The sequence below is a fragment of the Apodemus sylvaticus genome, chromosome 15 (genome assembly GCF_947179515.1).
Source record: "Apodemus sylvaticus chromosome 15, mApoSyl1.1, whole genome shotgun sequence".
NCBI lineage: Eukaryota > Metazoa > Chordata > Mammalia > Rodentia > Muridae > Apodemus > Apodemus sylvaticus.
Window position 1 is genome coordinate 70,145,123 of NC_067486.1, and position 27,821 is coordinate 70,172,943.

Below are 27,821 nucleotides of genomic sequence, written 5' to 3' on the forward strand. Positions count from 1 at the left end.
AAATTCACAGTGTAAAAGTGGATCTTTCTGATTTTTAAATTGTGCTGTCTTTTTTCATTATCATAATCTGACTAGAAATTATTTCCTGCATGGTATATTTTGAGGCTTAAAGCACACAATGTCACACATGTATTTTCTACTCTCTTGTCTTTGAAGAAGTGTGAATGCTATAGAGAATTAACCTCATACTTATTTCTTTCTTCCTTGGCCAAATTTTCTGTGGTGTGTGTCTCTATTGTGTCTTTCTGTGTAGTGGTAGCTAAAGATAATCATGATATCTTTAGATACTGAAAGTAACAGTACTTTTAAATCCTGTTGGATGTATTTTTTAGTCTGTGGAATTATTTGAGGGTCAATAAAAACAATTTTCAAATAATGGCAGGCATTTCTAAATTATGAATCACTCTCTGGAATTACTGTGGTAAACAGCTTTCTCAGTGAACCAGTTGATGAACAGAAAGCTGATTCGTTCTCTGTGTTGTCCATATGTGGAGCAGTTATTATATGCAATACTGTTAATTACTAAATTTTACCATTTTTTTCAATATGTATTTGATATTGATTTCTAAGATAACCTTTAAAATTTGACTTTTCATTATAGGAGAAAGTGTTCCAGTGACAAAGACTAATTTGCCAAATCCTTCAGTGGATGTGAAAGGGATGGGGGAGGAGCCGTACAGTCCAGAAATACATAAGCGACACACTCTGTTTTGTGGGACGACTGTTATTCAGACCCGTTTCTACACTGGAGAACTTGTGAAAGCCATAGTAGTTAGAACAGGTAGATAAGTCTCTTTCAAATTTGAAACCTATTAGATGTTTATAAAGGTGTTCTGGTGGTGAGTAAATTCTTATAAAAAGATAAATAATTGTCTTTAATTTTTTGAAAGGATTTAGTACTTCCAAAGGACAGCTTGTTCGCTCTATACTGTATCCCAAGCCAACTGACTTTAAACTCTATAGAGATGCCTACTTGTTTCTACTGTGTCTTGTGGTGGTGGCCGGAATAGGGTTTATCTACACAATCATCAATAGCATCCTAAATGAGGTATGTAACTTTTAATAGGTTTGGTCCTTAATTATTTCTCATGTGGTTGAAGTTAATATTCTAAAGAAAACTGACACTATTATCTATTATATTAGAAAGCAAAATATGAGTGGCATAGGCAGGAAAATTGGATGTTCTAAGCCAGCCTGGGATATATGTGTGTATATATATATATATATATTTCAAGACGCTGTTTCAACAATAAAGCCCTGCAAAAGCATAAAGATTTATGTATTTTGTATATGTAAGTACACTGTAGCTGTCTTCAGACACACCAGAAGAGGGTGTCAGATCTCTTACCAATGGTTGTGAGCCACCATGTGGTTTCTGGGATTTGAACTCAGGACCGTCGGAAGACCAGTCAGTGCTCTTAACCGCTGAGCCATCTCTCCAGCCCCCCCCCCCTTTTTTAAAGATTTAATAATTTTTCAGAATGTCTGCTGCTTTCCTTTATGCTTTGTGAAGCATGCGCCAAAATCCCTTTTCTTATTTGTGGGATAAAGTAAAATAATATATACAATAAATACCTGTTTTGTTTATTTAGCTATGTTGCCCTTTTCTCAATTCTACCTCTGGGGTGCTGGAATTACTAAAATTATTTTTAAATACTTAATTGCAGGCACTTGTAAAAGATATATCTGATTAATTTTTTTCTAGCTTCTGTAGACACCTGCCCTGGTGCTTATAGGATAAGACAGTATCAAATCAGTACCTGGATTTGAAGGTAGTCATGTGTGAAGACCGCAAGCTGTTAAAATGAGACAAGTACTTTAGCTTTTAGCTTTCCTCTATCTGCTAGTGTTTTAGTCTACTGGATAGCTCATTGAAACATCTCTTTAAGAATGTCCACTCCCCTCTCCAACACTGGGCTTTGAATCTAGGGCCTCAAGCATTCTAGGCAAGCATTTATATGTTTTTATATAATCTTCAGATGAAAAGCTGTATCAATAATAGATGAGTATGTATACTTAGTTTTTTAATGAAATCAGTAAGCTGAATACTGTGAGTTTGATGTTTCTTTTTATATCGGTTGTAGAAAGAAGTTCAGGAAATAATTATTAAGTCTCTTGATATCATTACAATTACTGTGCCACCTGCTCTCCCTGCTGCAATGACTGCTGGGATTGTGTATGCTCAGAGAAGACTGAAAAAAGTTGGTATTTTCTGTATTAGTCCCCAGAGGATAAACATCTGTGGACAGCTGAATCTCGTTTGCTTTGACAAGGTTGGTTTCATAATTGTTACAGCCTTACTTTTAAATATTTATGTTTGTGCTTTCTTTATGAATTAATTCGCCCTTATTTTTTAATATTTCTGTCATTTTACTATTTCTCACTTAGTTACATATTTAGATTTTGAAATATTTTTCTCTTCTCTCCCCACTTGAAACGGCTTTTCACTATATAGCACTGGCTACTAGCGTAGAATCCATTTGTATAGACTAGGCTGGCCTCAAACTGACAGCAATCTGCCTTCCTCTGCTCTCCAGGATGCTGGGCTTAAAGGCATGTTGTACCACCTTTCCTGACTCCCTTCTTAGCTTTCATTTATCTGTCTGTCTCTATCTCTTTCTGTCTGTTTCTCTCTCTCTTTCTCTCAAGTGTTTTGCATACATGTTGTGTGTGCAGTTCCCATAGGTTAAGAGGGTATCAGATCCTTAAAACTGGAGTTGCAGAGGGTTTGAGCCACATTATAGGCTGGGAACAGATGCCAGGTCCTATGGAAGAGTAACCTTTTGTTCTTACATCTCTCCAGCTTCCCTCCTCAACTTATTCTTAGTGGTCAATCACTGGAGTGTTGCTTATTTTGTCCAGTCTGCAAGTCAGTGTTTGTATTCAGTGTTATGTCTTAACAGCAAGTCAGGGAAACTTACGGCTGTAGTTTTAGCATCTGGGAAACTGAGACAGAATGACAGCTTGAGCTTGCAAGTTCTAAGCCCTCTGGGCAATATGATGTCTACCTCAAAGGAAAAGAAGTTTAATATCTGTTAGCAATAAAATTTAAGATACATGTGTGCTAGAGAGACAACTCAGTTACAAGCATTGACTGCTCTTACAGAGGAGCTGAGTTTGATTCATATCATCTATCCATATAGCACCTCATAACTTTCTATGAGTACAGTTCCAGGGGATCTGGTGCCCTCTTACGATCTCTATGGGCACCAGGCATGCACAGGATGAACATATATATATGAAGTCAAAACACCCATACACATAAAAAAAGTTTCAAAAATTTTTAATAAATTAAAGATATAGTGGTGATAAATAAAAATTATATGGTCTTTGGTGTTTTTAGGTGAATCTGATATAATAGAATAGGTATGTATTTACTGCGATTTTTTTTTAATTATTCAAAGTATATATATGTGTGTGTGTATTATATATATAATATGTGATTTTATTGAATCCTCACAATTTGTTGAAGAAAATCTTTTTTTTTAATGTGGGTTTGACTAGGAGCTCTCTTGTGGTTTAAATTTTTTTCTTGCCTCCTTGTCCCCTAGTCTGTTCTATCATTATTTCTCTCACCAGTATATAGAGACTTGCTGTTGGTTGGTTGGTTGGTAGATTGGCTGGTACATTTTGTGTCTGTACATGACTGTAGTCAATATAGGTGGGTGTCTACTTGTATTTGGAGGAACCTAGTACAAGTACTGTTATACACAGTTTCTCTTTGTTGTACACAGTTCTCAGTTTCAACAACAGTCCATTTTCTGGCAGTGTGGAGTTACTGGTTTGGATCTTGGTGTTTTATTTTATTTTTGTGAGGTATTGTTCTTACTTTGTGCATGTGTACTTTTTTTTTTAGACTGGAACTCTTACTGAAGATGGTTTAGATCTGTGGGGAATTCAGCGAGTGGAAAATACCCGGTAAATATCAGCTAGATTTTATAGATCATTGGTCTAGTTCATTTTTAACATTTTAATATTCACGCGCATGCATACACTTTTAGTCAGAGCACAACTTGTAGGGTGTGTTAGAACGTTGGCTTGAATCTAGAGATTTGTGATCCTAGTCCAATGTGTGTTCTTTGTTTAGATTCCTTTTACCAGAAGACAATGTTTGCAGTGAGATGTTGGTAAAATCTCAGTTTGTTGCTTGTATGGCTACTTGTCATTCACTTACAAAAATCGAAGGAGTTCTTTCTGGTGACCCACTTGATTTAAAAATGTTTGAAGCCATTGGATGGGTAAGTTCAACCTTTTTTAAAACTTATTTTCATTTTTTTAAATTTTTATGTGCATTGGTGCTTTGTCTGCATCTGTGTATGAGATGGTGTCTGATCTGAAATTGGAATTACAGACAGTTGTGAACTGCCATGTGGTACTTGGGAATTGAACCCCCCTTGTCCTTTGGAAGAGCATCTCTGCTGAGCCATCTCTTCAGCCCCATGGTTAACTTTTGGTCTTTTTGTTTTTGTTTTTGTTTTTGTTTTTGATACAAGGTTTTGTGTAGCCTAGACCCACCATAAACACAGCTGCATAGCCAAGCTATCCTGCCTTTACCTCCCGAGTACTCAAATGCACCCTACACTCTGTTTCTGTGGTGCTAGACTGTATCTTAGGCCAGTGGCTTCTCCAGCTCTTTTCCCAAGGCTCTAGCTCTGACACAGAGCCAAATCCCAGCTCCTCTCCGATTCCATTCATGCCTTCAAAGCAAGCACCCTTAAATGATTCAAGCACATTACTAGTTTTGAATGTTGGCATGAGATGCAGCCATAGCTACTCTGAACTACACTGTGCTGATCCAGAGAAATAAACCCAGCAGATTGCGCAGTGATTCTGGTCTTACGGCGGGCGGGGCTTATCTGTGTAGGCCAGGCTGTCCTGGAACCTGTTCTATAGACCAGGCTGGCCTCAAACTCACAAAGATCCTCCTATTTCAGCCTTCCTAGTGTTGGTGTTAAAGGCATGTGCTGCCTGAATTTTTTTTTTTTTAATCACAACCATTATCAATTGTGCTAGCAAAGATTTCCCTTCAGTAGTTCTGGTAATATTTTTTAATCACAGCTAATTCTTTAGCACCAGCTGACCAGAACCACAAATTCTTAATTCAGAACTACTTTAATAAGTGGTTGCTTTACAAGTCAGACCTCCATTATCCATAATGGTCTCAGCATTATCTTCTAGCATTCTACAGAACAGCCCACTGAGCTCTGAGCACTTAGTGCCTTTTCTATCTCAAAGTTCCAAAGTCCTTCCAAATCTTCTCCAGAAACATGGTCAGGTCTGCCACAGCAACCACAACCTGGTATTTGTGTTTTTGTTTGACCAAAGGCCCCCTAGGGAGGAAGGGTTTCTTTCAGCTTACAGTTCTAAATGATACCCATCATTTAAAGAGGGTTTGGAAGAATTCAAAGCTACAACTTCCTGGTGGCTAAAAATGAAGCAGAGACTGTAAAACAGCGCTGCTCAGCCTCTTACTTATTTATTTGTTTATTTTAATGGCCTCTTTACATAACCTTAGCTGTCCTGAAATTATTATGTAGACCCCGCTGACCTAGAGCTCAAGAGCTCCACTTGCCTCTGCTTCCTGAACCGTGGGATTAAGGGTGAGTGCCACTATACCTAGCTTCAGCCTGTTTTTTTCACCTGCCCGGGGATAACATCATCTGTAGGAGCTAGGCCCACCCGCATCAATCATTAATCAGGAAAATGCCCCAAGGCTGATGGGGGCGTTTTCTTGGCTGGCTTTTCCTCTTCTTAAAACTGAACGTAGGACAGTAAGATACATCCCAATTTCTGAGATGATCAGATGTGGGAAACTGGTTTGGAATTGTTTGGATTTAAAAACAAGTGTTTTTATTGATTGAGTTAGTGTAATTCACTAATTTAGTTTTCTTACATAATACAGGCTTTTACTTAAGCCTGTTTTGGATTTGGTGGAGTGTTCATGCAGTATTTTTTCTTCTCTCTTGCTACTTTACTTTGTTTTATGTGAGAGAGAGAGAGGGAGGTGTGTGTGTGTGTGTGTGTGTGTGTGTGTGTGTGTGTGTGTGTGTGTGTGTGAGAGAGAGAGAGAGAGAGAGAGAGAGCGCGAGCGAGAGAGCGCACGAGCACACTTGTCTTAAACTGATACATGGAAGGCAGTGGACAGCTTTTGAGAGCTGGCTTTCTTCTACCACTATAGGAATCTCTAGATCACAATCAAATAGCAAGCATCTTCAACTGCTGAGTCATCTTTTCTAGAAAAACAAATTCTTTGAGAGCTGGAGAGATGAATGGTTCAGTGCTTAAGAGCACGGAGTTGTGCTTGTAGAGGACTATGGGTCATTTCCTGTGAGGACGTGGCAGGCAGCTTAGAATTATCCGTAACTCCAATCCCAGGGAATTCATTCTACACTCTCTCCTACCCTCTATTGGCATCAGATACACATTGTTGTACAATATACCCATATATATCAAATATATTTTTTAAAAGTGAAAATTAAGAGTTTATGACTATAGTAGTGTAATTAAAATATGATTGCATGGCATATCTCTAAAATCATATTTCTTTATTTTCCTTTTTTTTTTTTCTGTTTTTCTTTTTGAGACAGGGTTTCTCTGTGTAGCCCTGGCTGTCCTGGAAATCACTCTGTAGACCAGGCTGACCTTGAACTCAGAAATCCACCTGCCTCTTCCTTCCGAGTGCTGGGATTAAAGGCGTGCGCCACCAACGCCACCGGCTTAAAATCATATTTCTAAAACAGCTTATTCTCTTAGTGGTTCTATTAATCATATCTGAATTAATTCATTTTATGGCTTGAGAAAAGCTTTCCTAAAGTCCAGATTGACCTCAAGCTCACTCTGCACAGGCTGTCATTAAGCTCCTGATTCTTTTGCGTCCATGTCTTTTGAGTACACTTGTGTACACACAAACCTATATCATTTGTTACTTATAAGTAACAGCTAATGTGTTGCTATGCACATGTGCTCTTTATTCTCCTTCCGAGTTCTTTCTCTCCTCATCCAAAGGCTCCAGGTATTCAGTAGCTATTTCTATGTTTTGTTATATTAAAAATATATTTATGTTAATTATTTAGTGTTGACATGCCCTTTGATAGCAGGTTTTTTTTTTTAATGGTTTACTTAAAAATGAAGCGAGTCTGGAATTGTGTGATATGTTAAGTGTTTTCTTTTTATTTAGATCCTGGAAGAAGCAACTGAAGAAGAAACAGCACTTCATAACCGGATCATGCCTACTGTGGTTCGTCCTTCCAAACAACTGCTTCCTGAGTCTACAACTGCAGGAAACCAAGAAATGGTACAGTGTCACCCAATCCTGGATACCATAGTGGCTGCTTGCTTTTAATTCTAGTTTAGAGATATCTCTCGAAGAAGAAGTTGCATGTTTTATTTTACTTTCATGCAGATACAGGTATTTTTACTGAGTTTATCAGGAAGGTTACCCCTTATGCTAAGGCATTCTCTGTAAACTGTTGAGATTTAATTCTTCTGTGTCTGTTCCTTTCCTATTTATACATGTGATAGTTAATCTTTCTAGTATGCATTCTGTGTTCCTAGAATTGCATAATTTATAAAAAGGCACTCTTACTAGTTACTTTTAAATGAAATTTAGTGTTCCCCTCATTTATTTTATTGTGCCAATATTTTTATGATTCCAGAATATTTGAGATGTTGAATACCATTTCCCACCTCCTCCCTTAGACATTGAACCCTGCCTTATGCCTTCTGGCCTGGTGCTCATCCTGTGGGTCTACACCATGGCTGCATGGCTGCCTGGTCTACACCATGGCTACATACCTTTTTCTTTGGGAGGTGGTATAGTAACTTAAAGCCACTTGTTAGTTTCTAAGTGAAATTTGCAGGTGTTTTAGTTTTTCTAGCTGATGTATATTAATCTGTACTTTGTTCTCTTGTCTCTAGGAGCTGTTTGAACTTCCAGTAAGTGAAGAATGCTTTCTTTTTAGATAAGTACATTTGCTTTTATTCTTAAAGAGTAATAAATCTTTTGTATGCATTTTTGAAATTAAATAGGCTATTTATGAGATAGGAATTGTTCGCCAGTTTCCATTTTCTTCTGCCTTGCAACGGATGAGTGTGGTTGCAAGGACACTGGGTGACAAGAGGATGGATGCCTACATGAAGGGGGCCCCTGAGGTCATCGCCAGTCTCTGCAAACCTGAGACAGGTAAGGAACTATGGAGGCTCTGGATAAAACTGATGTCAGCACGAACTTACAATAGCAATTCTAAAATTAAATTTCCTTTTACTTTTAAAAGTTCCAGTTGATTTTGAGAAAGTGTTAGAAGATTATACCAAACAAGGCTTCCGTGTAATTGCTCTTGCACACAGAAAATTAGAGTCAAAGCTGAGCTGGCATAAAGTACAGCATATTAACAGGTAAGGCTGAGTGGCTTCCCCGCAGTCTGCAGTAATTGGTACTTATGTTCTTGCAAAAAGTTGAATGTGTGAAATGTCTGCACTGTAGCTTTATTTTAGGTTAAACTAGGATTTTTCTTTCATTCTATATTGCTTTTTCTCGTTGTTTTTTCACGTCAGTTTCTCTGTATTCCTGGCTCTGGGAAGTTGCGGCGTGGACCAGGCTGGCCTGGAGCTTCCAGTGCTGGCGTTGACTCATGTGCCACCACACCCACTCTTTATTGATTTGATGCCTATATATCTTCCTGAAATAATTATTTTCTTTACAAGTGTGTAGATGTGGCTGCCTGATATACGTGCTGGGAGCTGAATCTGGGACCCCTGGGAAGGGTCCAGGATTGATATTGTGCCCTTCGCCACTGTACTATCCTACAGCCTGTTACCAAAGTTTTACAGTGTGCCAGGCATGTTGTAGGAATAGGCAACAGTTTTGTTTATTTTCTCTAAAAGCCCACCGCCCAGGGGGAACCAAACACAAATTTGGCTCATGAGTATCTTGAGTCATGATATTCTCTCTCTTTCTCTCTGTTCTTTCTCTCCTGTTTTATTCTGCCCTCTGTCAGACGACATTGCTGACATCTCTTCTCTTTCTGTATAAATACGACTTTATATTTGACTCTGTTTCTTTGCTATGATAAAGTCCTCTGACAAAAGAAACTGAAGAAAGGAAGGGGTTATTTTAACTTACAGTTTAAGGTACAGTCAGGTGGCTCACAGACATCTGTAATGGAATCTGATGCCCTCTTCTGGTACACAGGTGTACAGACAGACAGAACACTCACATACATTAAATAAATAAATTCATACATCCTTTTTGTTAAAAAAAATAGACATTTCAAGGTGATCTTTGTATTTTATGTCTTTGTATTTTTATTTCAATATATCAAGATCTTACTTGGAAATTTTGTTTTATTTTGTTTTTCACTGGGTTTCTCTGTGTAGCCCTGGCTGTCCTGGAATTCACTCTGTAGACCAGGCTGGCCTCAAACTAAGAAATCTGCCTGTCTCTGCCTCCCAAGTGCTGGGATTAAAGGTGTGCGCCACCACCGCCCAGCTGGAAATTATTTTTTGAGATTTAAATTTTTGAAGATAGTTAACTGGTACATATGATTCATTGAGTATGTGCACATTTTACTTTATAATAAAGATGTTTTATATTTAGGTCTTTTAGATTGCTCTGTTAATCTTTTGTCTTAACTATACAATTATGTTAACTCTTCAGAGATGCCATTGAAAACAACATGGATTTTATGGGATTGATTATAATGCAGAACAAATTGAAGCAGGAAACCCCTGCAGTACTTGAAGATTTGCATAAAGCCAACATTCGAACTGTCATGGTCACAGGTGAGCATGATTGTAGAGCTCAAGTTGTGTGATATTGAGGGATGGTCAGTTAGAAAAGCACATTATTTAGTGACTCTACCATGTCAACTATCTCAACTCTAAATATTTTCCCAAGATAATAAGGTAGCTATAATCCAGCTTTGATTTCTAACAAACTCTGTTTATGGAAAATATAGCAGTGAAGAAGAAACTAAAGCTTTTTAATTATGTTCTTTTTTGTTGTATTTCCTATACAACCTGTGGTGCCTTGCCTTGTGTGGATTATCTGTGAATGCTTCTTCTGTAATGTAGATTCCTGAGGAATGAGTGTGCCTAGGGATTGTTTACAGATTTTAATATTGACATAGACATAAAAAATGGTTATCAGATGTTTGTTAGAATCAGGTGAAACTTTCTCAGTTACATTACATTTCTATACTGTGTGTGTGTGTGTGTGTGTGTGTGTGTGTGTGTGTGAGTCAGAATATCCCACAGAAGTTAGTTTTCCCCTCCCATTCCAGTGCTGAGACTCACATTTCCCTCTAACCATGTTGTGAACCCTCCTTATCCCACCATAGCACTACAGTAGAAGCCTAGTGCGTGTTCCATATGTCCATGTTTCCTTTTCAACCTTAATGTCTTTAAAAATTAGGAGACAACATGTTGACCGCTGTTTCTGTGGCCAGAGACTGTGGGATGATTCTACCTCAGGATAAAGTTATTATTGCTGAAGCATTACCTCCAAAGGATGGAAAAGTTGCCAAGATCAATTGGCATTATACAGACTCCCTGACACAGTGTAGTGAATCATCAGCCATTGACTCAGAGGTAATGTTTATATTCTCTCTCTCTCTCTCTCTCTCTCTCTCTCTCTCTCTCTCCCTCCCTCCCTCCCTCCCTCCCTCCCTCCCTCCCTCTCTCCCTCTCTCCCTCCCTCTCCCCCTCCTCTCTCTTCTCTCCTCTCCTCTCCTCCCCTCCCCTCCCCTCCCCTTCCCTCCCCTCCCCTCCCCTCTCTCTCTCTCTCTCTCTCTCTCTCTCTCTCTCTCTCTTCTCTCTCTTTCTCTCTCTCTCAGACAGGGTTTCTCTGTGTAGCCCTGACTGTCCTAGAACTCACTCTGTAGACCAGGCTGGCCTCAACTCAGAAATCCTCTGCCTATGCCTCCCAAGTTCTGGGATTAAAGGTGTGCACCACCACCGCCCAGCTATATTGTCTTTTTAAGTTTGCTTTGTTGAATTTAGTCTGGGGGAGAAAAAACAAGGGCTGGAGAGCTGTCTCAGTGGTTAAGATCACTGACTGCTCTTCCAGAGGTCCTGAGTTCAATCACAGCAATCACATGATGGCTCACAACCATCTGTAATGGGATCTGGTGCTCTCTTCTGGTGTGTCTGAAGATAGCATCAGTGTACTCACATACATGAAATAAATAAACAAGCAAAAGATGGTACATGAAAACCCAGTATTATCAAACACTAAATGTATTTTTTTATTCAATATATTTTTTATTTAAAAAACTTTAAATTTTATTTAAAAAATATTTAGTTTTTTGGGAAATGAGATTCTGACTCATTATCCTAAGAATTTGGGTGTTTAAATTTTGATACTGATTTTCCTTTTCTTTGAATAAATACTAGGTTTTTAATGACATATCATTTATAATATAAAATAATCTTGGCATAAATATATTGAATATAGAACTGTATTTTCTTGGTATGGGTGCATGAATATTGTTTCAAATGTCTTATGTATAGGCTATTCCAATTAAACTTGCCCATGACAGTTTAGAGGATCTTCAGGTGACTCGCTATCATTTTGCGATGAATGGAAAGTCATTTTCAGTGATACTGGAACATTTTCAGGATCTCGTTCCTAAGGTAAGTAATGTGATTTTATGGATGTGTTCATGAGCTTACTGTGAACAGCATTTAAAAAAAATGTTTGGAGTAGTTGGTGGTGGTGGTTAGGCAGTGCAGCTCCGTGACAGATCTGGTCACACGGGTCTCCCACCCTGCGCCACCATGATGCCTAAGAGGAAGGTTAGTGCAGATGGAGCCATAAAGGCGGAGCCCAAGCTCCGTGAGGCTGTTGCCCAATTCCGCCCCTGCCAAGGTGGACGTGAAACTGAAAAAGGCTGCGGGAAAGGATAAAGCATCAGACAAAAAAGTGCAGGTAAAGGGGAAGAGTGGAGCGAAGGGCGACCAGGCTGAAGTGTCTGAGCAGCAAGCTACAGATCTGCCTGCAGGAAGCGGGGAGACGTAAACCAGAGTCCAGCGTCTGACGGAGACTAAGAAGCCGGGTCCGACTAAGCTTCCATCACTTCCCTGCCTCCCTTCCTGTACAATCCAGAGGAATATTTTTATCAACTATTTTGTAAATGCTTTTTCAGTAGCTCTAGAAACAGGTTTAAAAGGTGAAGGAATCCCACCTCATCCCATTTTATAAGTGTAAATTTTTTTAAGAGGTTAAGTCATTTGCTGTTTATTTTTTGGTGCAATCAGAAAACAGCAGGATACTGACTCAGGAGAGGCTGTGGCTGTCCGTAGAGATGGCTAGTTTTATATCCTATAATACAAAGCATACTAAACAATTTGGAGTCTCAGTCGTGCATTCGTGTCTGGAATAGTTTCAGTTCTATCCTGTCCTGTGTTCTAGTAGAACTATTTCGTAAGAAAGCCAGTCAGTCCTTGGTCCTTGCCCTGTGAGAACTGTGATGTCTGTGGTCTTGGCAGTCCACTTTCCTAACAATTGTGATAATGTGCTGGGAAAGATGGAAATTTTGGGTATGTTCTGTGTGGCATAAAACTGTGAATTGGTGGAAGTGAGGATTATGAGCATTTGGTTATGAGAGGTCTTAGGGGAACTTGCCGAGTGCGAGGCTGAAACATCCCTGGAATAAGTTCAAAGAAAAGCAGTGGTAGTAGTTCTTCATTTGCATACATGACCACAATGGGACTCTTGAGAGTTTGGGTCCGTGAACACAATATATGGCTCTTTTTGGGTTCATGTGATAAGAATTGGAATGTCTGTGTACTCTGCTCCTCGACCAGTAAAATCTGTTGTGAAAGAGGAAAAAAATGTTTGTTTTATAGTTGATGCTGCATGGCACTGTGTTTGCTCGAATGGCACCAGATCAAAAGACACAGTTGGTGGAAGCATTGCAGAATGTAGAGTAAGTATTGATGGGCTTTTATGGTTCTTTTCTTAGGAATTGTAATTTCGTTTTCAAATTCTGAATAGTAACTAACATTTCTTATGTATAAGTTTTGAGCATCCTTAATCTAGACACCCGAATAGGAAATCCTTTAAAATCTGAAACGTTTTGAGTGTCACAGTAGAATTTGAAGCAAATATTTTAAAAAATGAAAAATTCCAAAAATTTGAAACACTTACTTCAAATGAAAAATATTTAAAGTGTGAGCACATTGCATGTGAACGTCTGTGTGTAAAGAATGTTACCTATCTAGTAGGTGAGCACTTTATATATGTTTTTAAAATTAGTTTACCTACATGTGTATCTGGGTAAAGTGAAAAAAAAGTATCCACAATTCTTCCTTAAGGTTATAACCTCACAGAGTTCATTAATTGGTGCTCTTTTAATTGAAATGTGTATTCTTTTTACAAACAAACCTACTCCCTGTTTCCTCTGGTCCTCCCTTCCACTCTTCCACCCGTAGTCTCATTTGTTCTTTCTTCTTCCTTCAACCTGATTTCAACTGATTCGTCCACTTAGTGCTTGTATGTGTACCTACCCGCGTATAATAAAGAAGTGACTTTATCATTTGAACTTCGGGGTATGTTTCAGGCCAATGTCTTAGTCTTCAACTCTTGCTCCTCCCAAATACTGGGTTTACAGGTTCATACAAATGCATTTGGGTCATGCATGGCTCTGGAACTTTATTAACTAGTAACGTTTGAAGTTTCTAGGGGAGAAATCTTTACTCATAACACAAAAAAATTTGTTCAAATTCTTACCTAGCCCGCCAGACACCAAAATCATTTGTCCTTCGTTTCTTTCTACCCAGTGCTATCAGTAGAATAGCCATGTCTGATGACTTGGCTTCGTGAAGACCATTTGTTTCATTTGTGTGTTAGCTCTGACTCTGTACTGGAGGAGAATCAACTTCTTTGTATGAGAATTTTAAGAAATTAAAGTTTTAAACTCATTTTTCTTTTCTTAGCTACTTTGTTGGGATGTGCGGTGATGGTGCAAATGATTGTGGTGTAAGTACTGTTTTGTGTTTTACTTTGTAGTTCTTTAGCCTGAGTCATTCACAAAATTAATCAGTTTTTTTTTAAACTGTTAGGCTTTGAAGAGGGCACATGGTGGCATTTCCTTATCTGAGCTGGAAGCTTCTGTGGCATCTCCTTTTACTTCTAAGACACCTAGTATCTCCTGTGTGCCAAACCTTATCAGGTAATAAAGCTCTGAATTTTTCATATTTGTGTTCTTTGAAGAGACTTTTAAAAAGTATGTTTTGCCTACACAAAATTTAGTAAGTATGAGTGTACTGTGTGTGCCTCGTGCCCAACGAGACCATAAAAGTGTTTCTGAACCCCTGGAACTAGAGTTTTGGACAGTTTGGAGTTGCCATGTGAGTACTGTGAATCAAACTCCAGATCCTTTGGAAAAACAGCCGGTGCTGTTACCTGCTAAGTCAGCTCTCCGGCCCCAGAAAAAGCAACACTCCTACTGCCCCCATCCCCCCCCCCCCCCATTTATAGCAAAGCTGCCCAGAAATTCACTGTGTAGCCTGAATGGCCTTGAACTTGTGATCCTCCTGTCTGTCTCCACCTCGCAGTGGCTGTGAGTACAAAAGTGAGAGCAGTGAGAGCTAGTATTCCTGGCTCAAAGTTTTACTATCTTACTCTGTCTTGGACTTGACATGTAGTAGAATGAATTATCATGAAGAGCAATAGAACTTGTTTAATGTTCAGCCGTAGTTGAACCTATGACTCAGTAGCAGCAGATTGATGCTCTTCCAGTTGTATTGCAACATAGGGTTTTTTGGTAGCCAAGAACTTTGTTGTAGATGTGAATGGTGATGTTTATCTGTCAAGATGGAATTGTGTTCTTGAAGGACAAGCTAAGGTGCATTTTTATTCACAGGGAAGGCCGTGCTGCTTTAATGACATCCTTCTGTGTGTTTAAATTTATGGCATTATACAGCATCATTCAATACTTCAGTGTTACTCTCCTGTATTCTGTGAGTACCCACACCACACAGACATGGACTTAGTGGTAAAGCACCAAAGATAGTGGCCCTATGTCTTTGATTTTGAATACATGACCTAAAAAGGAAAATTTTATAATGTGTGTAAAATTATCTTGAGGTATTGATATTTGGGATACTATGTTCCTTAGAGCCTGTACTTGTGGCTACAGCTTTGTGTGGAAAAAATGTGGGGTTTTTTGTTTGGTTGTTTACTTTTGTTGTTTTTGTCAATAGTACAGATTGGCGTTGTTTGTTCTGGACAGGATTTTAAATTTGTAATCTCATGTGGTTGAGGAGGGCCTTGAAGTTCTGATCCTCAACTGCTGTCATGCTTGGGATAGAGGTCTACACCATCTGTGTTAGAGTTATAGGTGTAGTTAACTTTGCTGTGCATTAACAGAAATGAAAACAGACCTGTCATAAAACTGCATTTGTAGCATGTAGACAGTAGTTGCGATAGGTTACTCTCTTACATTATAATTGACATAATTGACCTGTAATTTCCTAGTTGACACTGGAACATTCTAAAAGTATCTTTGTGAACACTTCGTTTTATTATTTATAAAGTATCAGAAAGGAAGATCTAAAATATGAAAGAAACTCTGACACGAGAATACTGAGTATTAGAATGTTAAATATTTTCAGTAAAAACATTGCCAAATTAAAAATGCTTTTGACAAATTTTAAACTCAAGCCTTTTATACTAAAATTTGACTTTAAAGTTAGGTAAATCTGTTGTTATTGATTAATTCCAGAGGCAAATGTTTAAGTATGTTTCTATTGCTGTGATAAAACACCGTGTGACTAAAAGGCAAGTTGGGGAGGAAAGGATTTATTTGGCTTACACTTCCAGATCATAGTCCATCACTGGAGGAAGTCAGGATAGGAAGTGAAGTAAGGCTGGAGTGAGGCAGAGGCCATGGAGGAGAGCTGCTTGCTTATAGAATGCAAGCCCACCAGCCCAGGTGTGACACCATCCACAACAGGCTGGGTCATTTCTTCACTGGTTAGTAACTGAGAAAATGACTTACAGCTGGATGTCACAGAGGCATTTTCTCACCTGAAGCTCCTTCCTCTCAATGAGTCTAGCTTGTGTCAACTTGATACACAAAACCAGCAAGAAAATAGCATTTTGAAGGTATCATTCTTGGGGAAAAACAAAACTGTAACCTGGCAACCATGCTATGAAAACACTCTTAAACTTTCACAATTGCTTTTGTAGATCTTGAGTAACCTGGGAGACTTTCAGTTTCTCTTCATTGATCTGGCAATCATTTTGGTGGTAGTATTTACAAGTGAGTATTTTGTCTTTTTTTTTTTTTCTTTTCAAAGCATACAAGTGTTTGAAATTATGTTTTAAATTTTGGTAAATTTACATCAACCATTTTATGAGTAAGCTTATATTGGTCCAGGTTTCCTGTATATGTTGTATTACTGGTTTATATTTTGTCCTGATTCTAGACTGGAAGTGGGATATTACCCTGACTCATGCATCTTAATCTAGTTTGTCTGTCTGTCTGTCTGTCTGTGGCTTTAGGAATAGATTTATTTATACCAAAAGAGCCATAAAACACTTAACTGCATACCTTACCGTCCTTGCTCTAATAACGAATCAGGAGATTATCCAGTTTCAACAATTATGTATTGGATCCTTGCTGCATTATCTTACTCTTAACTAATGATGTTATTTTCCTTCTTTATTGAAAATAGATTACCTTACTCCACACCCCTCCCGGCTCTTACCTGATCACTTCCTTTCCCATTCCCACCAGTCCCTAGCCCAGCCTTAGACTCTATTCTATTCTCCCTTCCCAGGGACATCCATGCTTCTCCATGCTTCTTCCTCTTTACTTGTCTTCTCTGAGTCTGGATTGTGGCTTGATTATTATTTGCTTAACAGCTGTTATCTATTTACAAGTCAATACAGACTATACTTCTCTTTCTGGGTTTATGTTACATCACCCAAGATGATGTTTTTCTAGTTCCATCCATTGGTCTGCAAATTTCATGGTCATTTTTTTAAAAACAATAATCCATTGTGCAAATGTGCCACATTTTCTTTATCTGTTCTTCAGTTGAGGGGCATCTAGGTTGTTGTTACCCAGTTTCTGGCTGTTGTAGATCAAGTGAACATAGTTGAGAAAGTGTCTTTGTGGTAGGATGGAGCATCCTTTAGGTATATCACAGTGCCAGCAGGTTTTTTTTTTTTTTTTGAGACAGGGTTTCTCTATAGTCCGAGCTGTCTTGATACCCATTCTGTAGATCAAGCTGGCCTAGAACTCAGAGATCTGCCTGCCTGTACCTCTGCCTCCTAAGTACTGGGACTAAAGGGATGTGCTACCACCACTCTACTTGCCAAACAATTCTTTACAGACCTTGAAAGGACAATTCTTACCATCATATGGAAAAACAAAAGAACCAGGATAGCCAAAACGATCCTAAACAATAATGTAACTGCTGAAGGTCCTTGATGTCAGGTTATACTACAGAGCTTTATTAATAAATGGTACATGGTATTGATATAAAACTGACATGTTTGGCCAGGTGGTGATAGTGCATGCCTTTAAACTCAGGTTATGAATTTCTTAAGGGATATTACAGGGCTAATGCTGTGCCTTTATAGATTCTTCATGGAAGGAGAAACAAGATGTTAGGGGGTTTTTGTTTGTTTGTTTGTTTGTTTGTTTGTTTTTTGATTTTGTTTTTTTCGAGACAGGGTTTCTCTGTGTAGTCCTAGCTGTCCTGGAACTCACTCTGTAGACCAGGCTGGCCTCAAACTCAGAAATCCGCCTGCCTCTGCCTCTGCCTCCTAGAGTGCTGGGATAACAGGCCACCACTACCACCGCCCGGTAAGATGTTAGTTTTTACTAGTGTTGGTACTAACATCAAGATAAATAATAGGCATATGACTTCTTAAATTAATAGGAGTTCACAAATCTGTCCATACCAGAAATAAATATCTGGGAAATAAGTAAAAGCTGTTCAAAGAACTTGCTAGTTAATATGAGGACTGTTACATTTGACCATGAAGAGAGCCAGGTCTTCTTATTTATATTTTAGGAAAATAATTCTATGTGGAGAACTATCCTGTGCATTGTAAGGTACACAGATGATCCATTGTTTACTGCATGTCTTCAATACTGTCAAAATTCCAACTACTTGAAATAGAGTCCTTGCTGTATTTTTCTCGGGGGCGTTAAGATTACCTCTGAGAATTCCTGAATTAAAAGTGGCTTGGTAGATAAGACTAGTCATTGAGAGAGCAAAATCTATCAAAATGTTGTAATACTTGATGTTATCATCAAGAGAAATTTAGAAATTTTATCGTGGAAAACTCAGTAGGTCCCATGTGCTATCAGGTGAACTGGTTTCCTTTGTGTTCCCTTTGGGTTCAGAGAGCTGCAGACAGTGGTAGTGTGTCATTTAGCTAGGGCTTGTTTTTGTTTTTCATTTTTATGTTACATTATGTTGTGACATAACATTACATGGTGTTGCTGGGATTACAAGTGTGCACTGCAACCACACATTGGCTTATCGTTACTGGTTTTACTGGTAACGGGATTTTCCATGAGTTTCAATGGAAAGGGAAAAGTTACTGGAGGCATTTTTGAAATTAGAATTTTTAAAAAAAACATTTACTCTTGTAGATTATTTAAATGTGTATAACATCTAGCTTGAATGTTCAGAATACTTACAAGACAAAACCAGAATTTTAAAAGTCTCATTTTTAAAAGTATTTAATTATGTCTTTTCTTAGTGAGAAATTTAAACACTTTTTTTCTTATCCTTTCCTTTCAAATATAGTGAGTTTAAATCCTGCCTGGAAAGAGCTTGTGGCACAGCGACCACCTTCAGGCCTCATTTCCGGGGCGCTCCTCTTCTCCGTCTTGTCTCAGATTGTGATCTCCGTTGGATTTCAGTCACTGGGTTTTTTCTGGGTCAAGCAGTATAAAGTGTGTGATCCAAATTCAGAGTGAGTTGGTCAATGCATTGTAAAAATTGTATAAGGTGACTATAAAAAGATGAGCCTTGAAATGTGTATAGAACTTGCAGCTTTTTTAAACACCTTAATAATTTCGTCTTTTTGTCATTATAACTTCTGTCTTTAGGAAAGAGTGTCTTAATTTTCTGTTCATCAGTACCACAGCCAAGTTATAAGGAAAGGATTCATCTTACCTCTAGGTTGAGAAACTCATATACTGGCTTTTTTGATGGTGGTGTTTCTAGCAGATGTTTCTAGACATCACACATTAAGAGACCTATTATGATATGCCCCCATTTCCCCGTTATTGCATGAATGAATTAATCTACTCATAGGGGCAGAACTCTAATCACCTCTTAAAGTTCCCACCTAGTCTCTGCTTTTGCCCTCTCAATGAAGATTAAATTTGAGCATAAATTTTAGAGGAGACCATATAAAACCATAGTAGAAAGTATCTAGGCAAAGTACAATTCATTACCTAGATGAAACCTGAATTTGCTTCTGAGACTTGCTTATCTGTAAAATGAGAAAAATTAGCATCAGGCTTAAGGAAGACCCTGCTATAGTATAACACTTCTAGGTTTTCTATTTCCAAGTTGAAGAAACACTTTTATTAAATATTTTAAAACATCCTGAAAAGATTATTAGGAATTTATTTATGAAGTGTTCTACTATTCACAAACTGTAATGAATTAATTAAATGTGGTTAATTTTGTCAGCTCTTCAGTTGTGAATATTTTAATTTGCTTGATTGAGGTTATCATTAACATTTTTAGGAAATTAAAAAAGCCATAGTTTTCTTAAATGTATATAGGCATTGCCCATAAAAAGGAATGGACAAAATTGTTTTGAATCTTTTCAGAGGCCATTTCTAGAGGTTTAACATATGTTTGTTGCAACAACATTACTAATTTGTGTATGCCTGACAGTACTACACACTTAGAAAAGGAGGGCAAGCCCTAGCTAGAAAACATTGAACCCCAGAGAGTGTGAACCCTAGGTAAGGAAGTACAGTCACCTATGTAAAATAAGATAGTGTATCCCCAGTTATCATGGGGTAGTACTAAAGACAGACTTGTGGTCTATTTACATTCACTGTGCTGAAATTCCAAATGTGTTTAAAAATTATTTGATTATCATTTTAACTGATTATAATCTGTAGCTAAAGGGTAAAGAATAACCTGTGTTGCTGCACCTTTTGTTATGAATAGCATCTTACATCTTTGTATTGTAATGATTTATGGCATCTAAAATAACATTGGCCCCTTGGGAAGATGCTGCTGTGTTCTTAATGGGATCTTTGTGTGTTTCAGTGCTTGTAATGCAACAAGAAGCGCATGTTGGAACTCATCACACTTATACAATGGGACTGAACTCGATTCATGTAAAATACAAAATTATGAAAATACCACAGTGTTTTTTATCTCCAGTTTTCAGTACCTCACAGTGGCAGTTGCCTTTTCAAAAGGAAAACCATTCAGGCAGCCTTGCTACAAGAATTGTAAGTGTGACGTCATGATTTCCACCTTTCTCTTCCTTTATAACCTTTATGGAGAAGAAACCTGATCTTTGCAACATGTCAGTAATCCTTCTTAGCCACATACATAGCCAGACACTCTCAAAAACAAAACTTTAAAAAAAAAAAAGGAACAAGTGATTTTAACTGTCAATTCTTTCATGGGAGAGGCAGGTTTTTAATGCTTTGAATGTTTACTGTCTTGTTTTCACTTTCATGAGCATTCCCACCCTTAAGTTTACACAACTCTGATTTTCATAGTCTGTTACTTTGGGCCCCTTTCTTTCTTTCTTTCTTTGAGTGAGTACAGAGAATTGACTGGAAGCTGGAACCTGTAGGAGGCTCTGGGGAGACAGTGCTTTCCTCTTGAGTGTTCTTCACAGTACCAGATACCTTGTTTTTTACACTGTTGTCAAGGTCAGGATCTATGGAATTTCTAATTTTAATCATTTTGCTCCCACTGCAAAAGTGGTCAGAAGATTAGAGGTCTGTGTCTCTCTTTGGGTTTCACTATAAATGTCAAAATTTAGGTTTATAGACAAAACTTGATTCGACATATAAGTTGCTAGCTTTTGAAAATTGAAATAGGAACGGTGAAATGGCTTCGAAGAACACCTGTCCCTCTAGAAGAGCTTGACCTGAGTTCAGTCCTTAGAACATGAGAATGCACAAAGACACCAGGAAGCCTAGGACTTCCATATCCATGGTGTGTGTGCCAGCTGACACACAGTAATAATATTTTAAAAATTGAAAACATTAGTTGATACGGCTTTTGCAGTGTTGTGGAGCAAATGACAAGTGTGTGTGTGTAGCTGTGAAGAGCTGTCGTTGTTCAGTTAGACATCAGATAGGTGATAGTCATTGGCCCATCATTGTCATTCTGGATGTGAGGGGCCTTTCCACATGCACTGTTCCTGTCTGACCTTGTTTTTGCTGGTAGTTTTTCTGTCTTAGATAAGATAGTTTTTATTAGCATTCATGTTACTGTGTAACTGTACCGATAAGTGTGTGGAGATGTACTAGAAGCATGCCATGCTACTTAGAGCACTTTAACTCTTGTTAATGTAAAGTTGGGTGAACCTTTTTGGAGGGGTGAATGGAGGCAATATTAGGACTTGAACCCTGGGGACTCCACCACAAACTGGTATGTATCATTGAACTATATCCCTCACGTCTCCTTGCTTGAGCGTAGCTTGTGTAGGTTAGGCCAAGTAACTGAATACTCGGAGCTTTGGAGCCTCACTCCTCCATTTGAGTACTAAGGTTGCAGATGTTTGCTACCACACGTTATGTATGTGACACTGCAGAGCTACCTTGGGCATAAGAAACTCTTGCAGCTGAACCACATCCCCAGCCCTTCCTGACGTAACTTTTCTTTTATTAATATCTGTGGAAGATACAGGGCATCTCTTTGGAAGGAAGCCTGCGCTCTCCTCTCCTTCCATTGTTTACATTAGACTCGGGTCACCAGGCTTGTGCAGCAAATGCCTTTGCTTTCTACTTTTCCTGAGCAGATTTTGTGCTTGTAATTCTCCTGTATCGTTCTCCTGAATTCTGAGACTGATGGAATAGTGTGCTGTGTCCAGAAATGGTGGTTTTCCTTTCCTTTTTTTTTTTTTTGTATCTATTTTGTTTTTCTTTATAGTTATGAAAAAACCTAGCCCTCAGATTGATATCATATTAGGAAAATTAACTGTAGTAATCTAAGAATATACTCCACCCTATCTGTACTTACATTGTCATGAGTGAGTGATGAGTCACTTCAAGCAGGGACAGTTGTAGGGTGAACTCAGGTGTGTGACCCTTCCAGGCAGGTGCTCCACCATAGAGCCACACCTAGGTTTGTCTGTGTTTAGTTTCAGCAGAGCTGAGGTTAGGGTGTGTGCCCCCCCCCTCAGTTTTAAGATAGTTGTTTTAAAAGTAAATCTTTTACAGGATTGGAAGACTTCAAATTTATTTTCTCATTAGTTTTCAGTTGATGTGAATAAGTACTTTATTTCTGACAGTGGCACTGATTTCTTTTAAGTATATATACTAAAATATTTCAGCAGAAATACCTTAAAACCATTTTATTTCCTGTAAGCTTTTGTGCCTTTAGAGGGTATAGAGGAACCAATATAGTCTGCTATATATGTTCTGCTAGTTTTTACCCCTTGTTTTCCTGTTAGTAATGTACATTGCCAGTGAAATTTTTTGGATAGTTCTTTGCTAGGCTATTCAGTTTTTCTCTAGATCTAATCAATGTAATATATTATTACACTTAATTTGAGATTTTTGTTTGTATAGAGGCAGTCTTTCTAGAGTGGCATTCCCTTCTAAAATAAAAACTACTATCAGTGTAGCTTCAATTTTGAAACTTAGTTGTTACATATGCATAACTGTGTTTGGCTGCTTCAATTTCAAGTATCATGGTGGGTCACACTTAAATCTTGACTATCATTTCTCACTAGACTTTGCTTCTTTGTTTGAGGCAGGCTCTTCTGTAGCTAAGGGGGTACTGACCTTCTGATCTTCCACACTTTTGAAAGTGTTACCACTAATATGCCTGATAGTTTCAATTTTGTCACAGAAACTGGTTAGATTGTTTGGTCCTTGTGGGGTGTGTTTGTTTGTTTGTTTGTTTGTTTGTAAAGTCCGATCCTGTCTTTGCCTGTGAAGATATTATTACTGAATTTAGTGATCAGGGTCTCACTATATATACCTGCCTAACCTGGAACTCAAGATCTGTCCATCTCTGGAATGCTGGGATTAAAGCATATGTCACCATTAGCTGACATACATTTAAGGGTGAAGGGGATGGATTTAAATATCTCTAATAAATCTGGAAGAGGAGGAGGCTATGCGGAACTTCTTATACTGTAGTAAATAACAGTATATGCTTTTTATATTTCATCAACTTAAGTAGAGGAATTCAAACCATATTGTATGTTTGAAGTAATTGTATGTTTCTTGGTGTTTGGCACTTTTTTATTTAAGGGAAATGCCTAATTTTATTGTTTGCTTTCTTTTCCAGATTTTTTTGTTATATCTGTGATTATTTTGTATGTTTTCATATTATTCATCATGTTGCATCCAGTTGCCTCTGTTGACCAGGTTCTCGAGGTAAGGCTTAGAACTTTGTTCATTACTTGTCATGGTTGATAAGAACTGGAAAAACAGTAAGACATTGATAGAAAGTGACATTGTAGTAGCATGGGGAGTGTAAATGGGTAAATAATATTTTGGATGTTTGGTACTGAAGGAAGATTAAATAAGCTCCCTTTATTTTTTCCAGTATTGCTTCTTTCCCTTTATCTCATATGTAGTTGTATTTACCAAAAGACACTCTGAAAGAATGGACATAATTAAAGTAGATTTTATTGATTATACCTGACTAGTTCATTGACCAGTCTTTTCCCATGTCTTCTTTGGTTTCACTGTGGTGTATCAGTGCCCAAGTGTGGAGTTTGTGACTTTCATCCTGTTGGGAGCTTTATATTTTATGTTTTGAGTTCTCTTTTATCTTTTTTCTATGGTAGTATCAGATTGTCCAAATTATTGTAAGGAATCTTTATGTATTTCAGACCAGGACTACTGTTGCAGCCTCTTGTTGAATCGTCAAGATAGCTTTGTCTATTGGGTATTTCTTTTTAAATTTTAGATTGGACTTGTTGGGACCCAGGAAAAGCACTTAGGATTAGAGTTATTCTGAGATGCTTAATAAATTCAGGGTACAATTAGTTCCCCTTTTTGTGAACAATGCCCATTTTTTCATTGTGTTAGTTATTTCTCTCATTCCTATGATAATAACTGATGAGCCATTTAGAGAAGAAAGACTTATTTTGGTGCATTGTTTGAGGGGATGTCCTCTGTCACAATGGATGATGCATACTAGTAGAACTTTGAGGCACTTGGTCACATTAGTCAGGAAGCAGCGAATCTCTTCATTGACTGCTTTGGACACTGCCAAAAGAAGCTTCTCTGACCAAGACTGAGACAGACCTATTCAATGGAAATAGACATATTTATAAGGCACACATCCATTTATTAAAAATAGTAGTGTTAGATTCCCCTTAGGGATTATGACCCAGCCAAGCCATGGACCAGGTTTACAGCCATCAAGTTTGCAGTGAGATCTGCTCTATAGAGCAAGTCTGAAATCTAGTCAGAGTAGTTGGTTACCCCAAAACTTTTGTGTACTAACTAGTACATATATCTTTGGTGGGTAGGTCTCTGCAGTAGCATGCCAGGTCCACTGTTGAATTTTCCAGATCAGTTTCAGCCTGATTTCTTTGTGTGTCTTATCATTGAAGTGTTGTATCTTCAGTTGTTATGTAACTGTGATGAGCAATGGCTAGAGTCTGTATTGATCAGAGGGGCCTCTAGGGAATACCCCACACCTGACACTGAAAATATGTCTTCTGGAGGAAGCAGTGTTCACCCCTGCATAGTATTTCCTTCAAACTCATTTTTTTTTTCTTAAAACAAGAAACATATGTATATGTTGAAGACAGTTGTGAGCTTTGACGTGGGATCCTGGGAACTAAAGCTTGGTCCTCTCCAGGAGCAGCAAGTGCCCTCAGCCACTGAGCCATTTCTCCAGTTCCTGTAGATTATGTATAGTATTGGTTAGCTTACAAAGAGGAGAGTCTATAAGGCTATTTTCTTAGCTTACCCCCAACTCCCTCTTCCTCCCCATCTCCCTTCTCGTGCTCAAACCTTAACCACTAATGTTGTTTCTTACTACTTTCACATTACATTTGTTCCACTACCCCCATTCCCTGTAAGTCCCCCTTCTTGCTTCCTGACCCCACTAAAAATTTGAAGGTGGGATCTACATATAAGTAAAAACATGTATTTGTTTCTCTGAGCCTGCATTGCTGCACTTAGTATAGTTTTTTCCAGTTCCAACCCTCTTTCTGGAGATGACATAATTTTATTCTTTAGAGCTGAGTTAGTTCCATTGATTCCAATGGGTTCCACTGTATGTATGCCGCACATTTTCATTGTCCATTCATCACTTTATGAACATCCAGGCTCGTTTCATTTCCTAGCCGTTATGATGACAAGAGCAGTGGATGTTGTTTGAAGGGTCATTCCTGGTTTCCTTAGTCCTTACCTGACAGTACAGGGACCTCATGTTTCCTACACCTTCTTAGGAGTTTTCTTAATATTTGATCTATTTAAAGACAGTCCCATGGACTGCTAAAAATAATGTATTTGCAGTGTTTGGATGGAATGTTCTGTAGGTGCCTTTTAAGTCCATTTATCTGTGAAATCATATAATTCTCATCTTAATTTTTTTGTCAAGAAGACCTGCCAGTTGGTGAGAGTCAGGTGTTGGAGTCACCCACTACTATTTTTCTAGGGCTGATCTGACTGCTCATATAAGAGAATTTGTATTCTGAAGTTTAGTGCAACTGTCTTTGGGACACATGTTTACAATTGTAATGTCCTCTTGGTGTATGGAATGGCCATCTTTAATCTCTTGTTTTGGCTTCAAGTCTATATCTTTGTCAGGTATGAGAACAGTTGCTTGTTTGCTAGGTCCATTTCCTTGGAGACTGGACGCAGGTCCTATGAAAGAGTATCGAGAACTCTTACCCACTGAGCCATCCTCTAGCCCCTTCAATGTATTCTCTTGCCATGACAAAATACTTAAAGATAATCATAAAGAAGAGTGAGGGGTTTTTGTTTGTTGGTTTGGTTTGTTGGCTTTCAGTTCTGGATGTCTGAGCACTGGACCAGCGTCTGGTCAGCTTTTGGTGCAGACTGCCATTTCTCCTTTCAGCGCCTGAAGGTGGAAGGGCAAATTGGCATGCATTGAAGAGATCACATGATAAGTATTTATAGTAAGAAAGCAAAGGAAGCCCCATTCGCTTCTGAACAACCTACTCCTGTACATCAACTACTTTAGCGGAAAGTACATTGCCTTCCTTGAAGGTGGAACCCCTGTGAACTAATTGCTCATGAAGACCTCAACATTTCACATTTAAAAAGCGTGTTTGTTTGGGTGTTCTGTTTTGTTTTTGCTGTTTGTTTCCCTATTCTGAAAATTCTGTGATTGGGATCATTGGGCAAGTCTGGTTTGGCCTTCCATCATCTCTTACAGATTCCTCATCAGACCTTAAGGAGTGGTAGTATGTTAATGTGACACACCTCAGGCCATCCCCCTTGGCCTCTCACAGAGTGTCTTAGGTACTCAGTGGTAAATACTTGCTAACCAAAAAGGATGTTTACATTGTAGAAAGCAGTCAGATTTTGGTTGGGTGTGATGGCATGTAGATATATCAGCTGTGTGGAGACTTAAGTATGGGAAGTCAACTTAAGATTTGACCAGTATTAAATTAGTATCCGGCTCATTGTTTTAAAAAGATTTATTTTTAATTATGTGTATGTTAGAGGGGTGTGCATGCTGATTACCATGCCTGTAGAGGCCAAATGAGGGCATTGAGTGAATTCCCTTGGACTGCTGCAGAGAATTAACTGGTAGCTGTGACTACCAGATTGGATGCTAGGAACTGAGATTGGAGCCTTTGGAAGAGACGCGCATGCTCCTAACTACTGAGCAGTCTCTGTGGCCTCTGCCTCATCTTTGAAAGATACTTTATTTTAAAAGTATACATTTGTTAGACATTTGTAATACTGTAGATTAGAGCATGGACTTTCGAGTCGCTTTGAGATTTAAGATGAATTGTCGCTTAAAATTCGGAGTTAGAATTTTATTGTGTGAGCCAGGCATGGTGGCGCACGCCTGTAATCCCAGTACTTGGGAGGCAGAGGCAGGCGGATTTCTGAGTTCAAGGCCAGCCTGGTCTGCAGAGTGAGTTCCAAGACAGCCAGGACTACACAGAGAAACCTTGTCTTGGTGGGGGGGAGGGGGCAGTTTATTGTGTGAAAAGATGCATGCTTTGTTGCATTTAATGGGTAAAGGGTACATATAAAAATACTATATATATTATATAGTATATATATTATGTAGTATATTATATATATTATATATATATATAATATATATAATAGAATTTCAGTAAGCTTGGGTTGGTTTGTTCGTCTCAGGTATCCCAGTCTGTCTTTGAACACACCAGGTAGTTGAGGATTGCCTAAGCTCATGAGCTTTCTGTGTTTGCACTCCAAGTCCTGGGCTACTCGTAGCTGTAATACTTGTGTTGCCGTGCCTGCTTCAGATACCCTGCTTCAGATACCGTGGTGTCATCCTCTGCTATCAATTAAGGTGACAACTTTAACTAAAGTATTTTTTGTCTTCTAGATTATGTGTGTACCATACCAGTGGCGCATATATATGCTTATCATTGTTCTTATCAATGCCTTCGTGTCTATCACGGTGGAGGTAAGCACTCAGCTTTGGGATTC

At 38.4% G+C, this 27,821-nt stretch overlaps 1 protein-coding gene and 1 pseudogene across 3 annotated transcripts in view; both read left to right on the forward strand.

Moving 5' to 3' along the window:
* The window catches only part of Atp13a3 (ATPase 13A3), a 75,092-nt gene that overhangs the window by 37,176 nt on the left and 10,095 nt on the right, over nt 1-27,821 (forward strand). For all 3 annotated transcript variants that reach the window (XM_052158245.1, XM_052158247.1, XM_052158246.1), the window contains 21 exons: nt 602-781; nt 891-1,048; nt 2,085-2,273; nt 3,857-3,918; nt 4,088-4,238; nt 7,178-7,294; nt 7,918-7,935; nt 8,029-8,182; nt 8,274-8,394; nt 9,656-9,780; nt 10,412-10,587; nt 11,509-11,631; nt 12,847-12,926; nt 13,936-13,978; nt 14,062-14,171; nt 14,865-14,961; nt 16,193-16,265; nt 18,775-18,943; nt 20,266-20,453; nt 23,482-23,570; nt 27,718-27,798. In XM_052158245.1, the coding sequence (XP_052014205.1) occupies nt 602-781; nt 891-1,048; nt 2,085-2,273; nt 3,857-3,918; nt 4,088-4,238; nt 7,178-7,294; nt 7,918-7,935; nt 8,029-8,182; nt 8,274-8,394; nt 9,656-9,780; nt 10,412-10,587; nt 11,509-11,631; nt 12,847-12,926; nt 13,936-13,978; nt 14,062-14,171; nt 14,865-14,961; nt 16,193-16,265; nt 18,775-18,943; nt 20,266-20,453; nt 23,482-23,570; nt 27,718-27,798 (2,504 nt within the window). The remainder of the gene's footprint in view (nt 1-601; nt 782-890; nt 1,049-2,084; nt 2,274-3,856; nt 3,919-4,087; nt 4,239-7,177; nt 7,295-7,917; nt 7,936-8,028; nt 8,183-8,273; nt 8,395-9,655; nt 9,781-10,411; nt 10,588-11,508; nt 11,632-12,846; nt 12,927-13,935; nt 13,979-14,061; nt 14,172-14,864; nt 14,962-16,192; nt 16,266-18,774; nt 18,944-20,265; nt 20,454-23,481; nt 23,571-27,717; nt 27,799-27,821) is intronic.
* On the forward strand, nt 11,642-12,175 carry LOC127665732 (non-histone chromosomal protein HMG-14-like; annotated as a pseudogene).